The 8,109-nt window shown below is 37.1% G+C and overlaps 1 protein-coding gene across 1 annotated transcript; it reads left to right on the top strand.

The window, feature by feature from the left end:
- Nucleotides 1–424: 424 nt before the first annotated feature.
- LOC146452698 (uncharacterized) lies at nucleotides 425–6,109 on the top strand. Its single transcript, XM_085097356.1, has 5 exons — nucleotides 425–752; nucleotides 1,620–1,745; nucleotides 2,773–2,955; nucleotides 3,748–3,831; nucleotides 5,196–6,109. The coding sequence occupies exons 1-5, from the start codon at nucleotides 735–737 to the stop codon at nucleotides 5,403–5,405; spliced, it is 621 nt and encodes a 206-aa protein (XP_084953482.1). The 5' UTR covers nucleotides 425–734; the 3' UTR covers nucleotides 5,406–6,109.
- Nucleotides 6,110–8,109: the final 2,000 nt, after the last annotated feature.

Genomic DNA, 8,109 nt, shown 5'->3' with positions numbered 1-8,109 from the left:
ATACTTGACCTTGTAATCACGACCGTGCCGAACCGTGTCAATGTCAATGTTGGTATTTTTTCCCAGGAACGTTAAATAGTAACCAAGATTGACATGGGGACACTCAGCTAGTGTTTAGTGTAATATACGATTAATTTTCTCTGAAAGGGTCGTTGGGTACGCCTGTACAGAAGGTGTACATTCCGCGTCAAGATCCTACTGGGGATCAAAAAACTATTACTGCAGCTTCTTCCAGGCATTCAGATCTTTCATATTTTGATTATTCATTTTCAAATTAAAGTAAAATTACAAAAATTGAGGGGAAACGTTGCTTGTACTGCCGCAGGCCATTTCCCGCGTTTTATTTATTTCTCGCGGGAACGAGGCTCAAGTTATAAAGCTGAGGAAGAGCTGGGACCTGCAGTGCGTATTGAGTGTTTTGTTTAGTTCAAGTGGGATCGTTGTACGCGGAAAATACTTTTGTTTCAAGCTTCTTTACCCTATAGAATTCTCAACTGGTATACGCTTTACGTTCAATGGAAACTGGTGAACGTTAGTATATTTTCGTTCGAAAACGCTCGCATAAATATGCGGTTGTGAAACTGCAGATAGTTTTGTGGATTGTTTGAAAACATTTTGCAGAATTTGTGGACGAACACATATCAGCTTCATTCTACGTGCAATTCATGTCGGAAAATGACTCTTTGTATAAGTAAGCGGATTACTTAATTAAGGCTGAAAAACAAAGGTCTACGATGGCTCCAACAGTTCGCGTAAGTTAGCGTATCTTTACTCGTTTCTATAGTTTCAAGGTAACGGTTAAACAGAAGGTGATAATTTGACACTACCTGTTGTAAGACAACTAACTTGTCTTATTGGAAACTAGCCTGTAGTAATATTGGTAAGAATTTTTAAGGGGACAAAATCCTCTTTATAACATCAAAATAGTCTTTATACAAGAGAAGTTACGATATATCGAATATGTAACTTACATTTCAACGCTGAGAGACTTCATCCACTCTCCAACCCCCCCCCCCCCTCCGCCGCCTCCTCTCCCATACATGATTTAAAGGAGTACCATCCCCACTCCCGAAGAAAAAAGTGGTTTTAATAATTTGAGGACCAATGAGGCAGGGTTCCACTAGAATGGCACAAGTTTTGCATTGGCAAAATATGTTTTGTCTAAGTATAATTACCTGAAGTCAGTCTTTTTTTTTTTATCTCGGGGAAAATATTTGATCCCTTGTAGTGAGCGCGAGTTACATATTTTAAAGTCTTCCTCAAGACGGCGGAGTAATGTGGTGCCTGTAACAGTACAATATATAGCAAATCATATATAGAAAAACATATAAACTGGACTTTGCAAGTACTGGTGTGATTTGTATAACATCTGCAACCATTAGGTGCTGTCAAGGAAATCCTATTTTACACTCGTCTAAAACAGCTTATTTGAGAAGTTGACATGGTGGGGCTGTCGTATTACATTGACATTCTTAATTTTGCCACAGTAACAGTTACTTCAAGAAACTGGATAACTTAACTTATTGTTATATTGGATAACTTAGTTAATAAGTAACTTCAAGAACTTCCAGAAACTGGATAGTAACTTTAAATAACTTCAAGAAACTGTTACCTTACAGCCTACTCCAGCTCCCACCAACAGCAATGCAAATGATGGCTTGCCGATAGCTGCTATTGTGATGATAGGTGTTGGAGCATACCTGGTAGTGGTTGTCATTTTTCTTATTATCAGACAGTGCTTAAAGGTTAGTTCTGTCTTTCAGTTGCTTTATCACCAGGGCTGTTGTTAGGTTTTGAGCCAAAAATCTGTAGCAATCTTTTTGCTTTCTGAGTAAAATGAACCTGCAACCATCAAGATCACCCAGAAATCAAGGTTCTTTTGAAGGTATTCAGCCATAACATGTGCTGTAGGTTATGGCCCTTAATGACAGCTCTGATGACAATAATATTATGGCAGTGCAGGTACTACGAGGTCAAGAGTTCTCTACCATTTTGATGTTGATTATAGCAATATAAATTTCATTTTTGCATCATTAATTAATCCACTCTTCTTAAATGAAGAATGCAAAATTAAAAATTTACCCTATGGCCACATTTCCAAATTGGATTAATGCGTACAGCCTCAGGTGTCAAAGATGTATTAAGAATTTTGACAGGGTTCCTAATTTGCCTGATCCTTCATTCCAACAGTCATCTGACTGTTTTTTATTTTTCTTCTGTTTTCCCTTCATGAGTAAAGTGAGGCATATATTTTTAAAATTTTGTTAGGGCCTGAAGGATGCTGACTGGTTCAAAGAGTAGGACAAGAAAGATTAAAACAAAACAGATTTTTGTAATGATACTTGCTAACAATAAATTGGGAAATGTGTCAAATTCTTATGTATTGATGAAGCCTTGCATTACTGGTATTTTATCAAATCATTTCGAGTTTTCTTTTATACTTGATAGAAGACTAGACCTTGTTTGCACTTTCACTGGAACTAATATTATTCCTTCTGACTATTAGCCTTTTATTAAGCGAACGAAAGGTAATTTAATGAAGCACTATTTTGCTTTCTTGATGTTCATTTTCTCTTTCTTAAAAACAAAGTAACTGTAAATAATTTATACACACATGTTGCAAAAGAGTCACAAAATTGATTCAGACGTTCATGTTTCAGGGTTCATGAGTGAGCCCCGTCAGCATATAATCAACATAATTTTATGGGTCCAATAGCCAAACTTTATATGTTAGGATTGATGATCAATTTGTTGTTGACATTTTGTTTGCAGTCTCAAGGGGTAAGCATATGTCCAGCATGGGTATCAGAGCTGTGTTGTGGATCATGTTGTGGAAATGACGATGGAACACGGAGTTGTTTTCTCTGCGCTTGTTTTGTGCCAATGGCAGAAATGTGTGATTGTTCTAAACCAAATAAAAAGTCTTGTTTGGACTCTGTGTGTCCCACAAAACAGGTATCCTATTCTAAACAAATGCACTTTACTTATCACAGATGTGTTTGCTTGATATCTAGCTTTGTTTGAGGGTGCTTTGTTCTTGTAATAATAATGACAATGACAATAATGTAATATATAATAATAATAATAAGAAGAAGAAGAAGAAGAAGAAGAAGAAGAAGAAGAATAAGAAAAAAAATAATAATAATAATAATAATTATAATAATAAGAGATGTCAGGAAGGCACTTAAAGAGCTAGTGGGAGATAAAAGTGACACTGACAATAGCTCTGCAGATACAGAAGTCAGTCATCGCAAGCTCACTCAATATTGCGGGCGCTTTAAGCTTTTGAAATAATGGACATATTTAGGTGTTTTATTATACTTTTTTTTTAAGTGTTTCCATTGTGAGGAACAGAAGTTTTAGTATTTAGATTGAGGATTTTATGGATAGTAAATAGTTTTAGAATTTAATTACTAGGATCTTTATGATTAGGAGTTGGGATTTTAATTGTAAGGACTTTGGTCGTTGCATTGATTGGCTACGACTGGCCGCCCAATCATTGTTCAGGATATCTGGGCATCCAGAAGTTTTTACTGCCATTATAATAATAGTTTTAATAGTTTTAAGATGAAAATTAGCAATAAGAAAATCTGATGTTTTAACGATTCCATTTCTCCGAAACATCACATTTTCTTATTGCTAATTACACTTTTCCAAAAATGTTGAAGGCACTTTGTAATAATGTTGCATTGAAAGGAATAAACTAGTAATATACAAAAATTCAAACAAATCCTCTCTTTTTGCAAGTGGTGTGACGATACATTCTGTTGTTGTATGAATGCTGAGCCAGGCGGAGCCATGTGTCAGGATTGCAAAGGACCAGAATGTGCGGTAGGAAAAAAAATTATTGTCCTAAGGCTAAATTACCAGGAAGTTTGCCTCTGTTTTAAGGGCAGTGTCCACTAATACCAAAGTATTTTTGTGCGGTTCATGACTATGCGGGAAAAGCAGGTCTTAGCAAGGGCTACTGGAATCCAAAAAGAAGATTGGGGTTAACCACGCATAATTTTTTTAATATTAGATAATTAGGCAATAGTAATTCTAAAAAGCGTCAAAATACAAAACAATGTAATGGAATTTTTTCCCAAATTGAAGCTTAATTTATCTCCAAAATATGCCTCAGGCTACCCCCAATTTTCTTTTCAGATTCCAATAACCCTTGCAAAGATCTGCTCTTCCTGTGTAGTTAATATCTGTTTTAGCAGCCACCACCATTAAGAAAGCTGACTTTCTCGGACCATCACAAGATGCACAGAACGTATGCGCAGTAGCAAAAGTATGCACCGTCCTTAATGTAGTAGTAGTTTCATGTGATCAAATCCTTCCAAATTCAGCCTTTAGGCAAAAAGTAAATTTAAATGGATCCACAGTATACATAAAATAAACTGGGAAAATGTTTTCAAGATGTTTTGGCTAAAAAAGTGATATATACCTCTCTTGTGTAAAATCCTTCCAATGTCTCCTTGGAATGAGGCCACATCCAAATAATACTGTCTTCCTTTCTCTCTCCCCAGTCCCCCCTTGTTTTCATTCCTCTCGCCTGGAACAGGCTAGAAATATACTAAACACCTATAGATTGATGTATAAAAAGACAGATAAAGGATAAGAGCTGTGAGTGTACTCAGATCAAAGGTGAATATTTGTGACAGGCAAATCATAGCACCCCCACAGTCGTTTTGGTTACTCCCTTAAAAACAAATGCAGAGCAGGTGTTAGAAGCAAATTGTAGCTGATGAATTATGTTTTAGAGACTCAGGTCTACACACTGGACGGGGGGGGGGGGGGGGGGGTACTCAACAGATGCTTGGGTAGGGAGGTGGGGCCCAGGCATTTAAACCGTGACCCTGTTTAAGACACAATTCTCTGATTTCCCAATCCCGTTTAAGACAGAATTCAAAATTTTCAGACCCTATATAAGACATTTAACCCAAAATCATACCCTGTTTAACACTAGAATGAAATAAGAATGCACTAGTTTCTTGTTTTAGCCATTAGGTCATGTAGCGATACCCTGTTTAAGACAGAAAGTGGAGAAATAGATACCCCGTTCAAGACAAAACACCCTGAAAACCATACGCTATCGGGCTGCACGTCCCCGTTAAGGTTATGTAAGGGAGTACCCTCCCCCCCTCCCCCCCCCCCCCGAACACTGGAGTAATTATTATAAAATAAATAACTAAGTGTGTTTTTTTCAGCTGGGTGATTGCAACTGTGCTTGTAACTGTGCAGCTCCCGAGTGTGATTCTATCAACTGTATTTGCTTCACAATTGACCTGTCAGGAGGTCAGGCCGGACAGCGTCAACAACAACAACAACAAATGGAGCTTCAGCGTCAGATTCAACAACTGCAGCAGCTTCAAATGCAACAGCAACAATTTCAACGGCAAGTGTCCTACCCAAGATAACAGGATATCAAAATTTAATGTTCTGGACACTAATTGGCTGGATCCAATGGCCTTCCAGTGTCTACGGCACTCATACTGCTAGCAGTCCGCATGCAACACGAATCCTCATATAGCTCTTTGTTCTCGTAAGCACTATATACTCCAAAAGCTAGACAGGCTATGATTGTACATATAGTTACATTAGTTACTGCACCTAGGCTCAATCTTGTAAACAGAGTCCTCAGGCTCTTCGGCCAGGGATTGGTTGCCTGGAGAGAATCTGGGGAAATTAAAAAAAAAAGGGGGGTTGGCTGCCCTGCCAATGCTCTGCCATTTTTACTGAAGGATTTCTGTGGTGAAAAACTTCCAGTACCTTAGACTTACCACTGGCAAAAGAGCCTGGGGTCTCCAGGTTCAATATTGCTGCAGAGTAGGCATTTTTATTGCATATCAAATAAGCATAAATGAACTTTGAACATTTACACTGTATACTAGTAACTAGTATACATTAACTGTTAATGTAAGATAAATGAATATAATATTTTGTAATATCAGATTTGTGTGTTGTAAAATATTGTTGCACTTGAAGTTAATATTTTTAAGTTAGAATTTTTTATTGGAAACAAACTTTCAGCTTGTTTGCAGCCAATGCACGTACCTTGTGTAACGTTAAAAAATATTGTAGAAAAAGTACTTAAATACAATAAAAAAAAAAGTTAACAGTCAAATCAGTTTAAGAGTTTCTCCAAGTGTGATTTATCAATTGAAAGGTGTTTAGTAATCAAGTTTGTTACTACATTTTAATGTAGTAAAATTACTTTGAACTTAACTTAACTTATTAGCTCTTACCCCATAAGTAGACAAAAAGTTGCCAAAATAGTCGGTGATAACATTTGCTTGAAGAATAAATACTTTTAATCTTTTGATAAGTTAACATTTCACATAATGTGGGATTAGACTCTAGTTTGTTCCAGTTAATCTTGTCAAACATGAATTCGCAGCCAACTGTGAGCTCAGTGTATAATAATTGTGACTTTATTCCACGAGTATGTGTCGGATATGAGATGATAGATAGCCAAGGAGGCACGTAACCCTGAGTTAGGTATAATCATCTCATATCCAACAAGCGTGAGTGGAATAATTGTTTTATTAAAAACAATCAGAAATATTGCTGGATCTTGCTGATTTCACTTTGCAAAAACAACCAGAAGACAATTTAATGGTCGTTATTTCTCAGGCATGGTATAATGGCTCATATACCATGGTTGCTAAGCCAATAAATACCCTGGAATTGCATTGTACAATGACCCAGTTTTTAATAATGATTGTTATCCGCACATGTATTGTCATGATAATTTTACTACTTGACAGTAATCTGTTCAGTGGATGAAAAATGGGAAATTAATTTGATCGATGACCCAAGCACATCTGGGTTTATTACACCAACAATGAAAGTGTAATAACAAAACCTGGTACAAAGGACAATCTTCCAAACCCACAGTTAGCTAAACAGCTTTTTCTGGCAGGTACAGGAACAAACAGAAGGAAACTATTTGATGTTATTTCCACAGAACAACCAGTCAAGTATCAACTCAAATTATAATAGTTTAATTTTTTTCAAACTCATGCAAAAAATAGCACGTTTCTCAATGTTTCCATAATCAAGCAATGGTATATTTCTTGCCACTTTTCTATGCCCATTTGCTTTAACGTCAGAATGCCTTGCTTTTGTTCTGTTATTATCACAAGGTTAATAGCTGGCAAAGAGATAGGGGGAATATAAAATGCAGATGACTGTCCAGATTATGTGACTAACAGGAGATCTGCATGACTGGCAACAATGTGAGACAGTATCTGTGCAGCAGCTCCTGCACAACTGAGCTTCTAAAGGAGATGTCTGCTGCCTGTTGGAAGGCATCTGTTAAGGGTATGGACTCAACATGAATTATCCTGTCAGTTCCTTTGAAGCTCTTGAAAGTGTGTTGAAAGATTTATGTAATATTTAAAACATGAGCAACAGTATTGTATCGGGATTTAAAACCACGAGGCGCAACCAAGTGGTTTTAGACCCGATAAAACACATGCTGCGAGTCTTTTGAATGGCTTCAAAAACATTCCTGGAAAAGCGTGTGTCAAGAGAGTTCATAACAATGATGCTTCAGCATATGAGAAAAACATAAAACACTCATACTTATAAGGAGGAGGTTTATCAGGTTTTAAAACCACTGCATGTGACGTTTTATCGACCATTTGATAGGTCAGTGGGCTTGTGAATTATTAATGAGTTTTTGAATGGTGTATATAGCTGGTACCCTCTTAGAAATCAGTCTAACAGCCCTCACAAACATCCTGCGATGATTCCCAGAAATCCATAGCATCATTGTAAACCCATTTTCAGACTTTTAGACCAAATCGGCTCAAAAACCATATCCTAGGCTTGCACACACCTACATAGCTAAAATAGGGGAGAACCCCTCCCCTACCCCCTCCTGCACACACCTACATAGCTTATATAGGGGAGAACCCCTCCCCTACCCCCCCCCCCCCCCCACCGGCTCTACATGAAATCAAACCAGACAGATATAATATCGTGAATACATTTTAATTGACATCCAAAATACTTAGTTACAATAGCAAGGTTAAATAGTGTTGTCAATATTATTTATCACATGAACTGCCATACATTGAACCCTGGCTAAAAAGCAGTTTCTTCATCTAAACGAAG

The sequence above is a fragment of the Pavona decussata genome, unplaced genomic scaffold, assembly GCF_977016875.1.
Source record: "Pavona decussata unplaced genomic scaffold, jaPavDecu1.1 SCAFFOLD_366, whole genome shotgun sequence".
Classification (NCBI taxonomy): Eukaryota; Metazoa; Cnidaria; class Anthozoa; order Scleractinia; family Agariciidae; genus Pavona; species Pavona decussata.
Note: the sequence above shows the minus strand (reverse complement) of the source record. Positions and strands in the feature narration are given on the sequence as shown.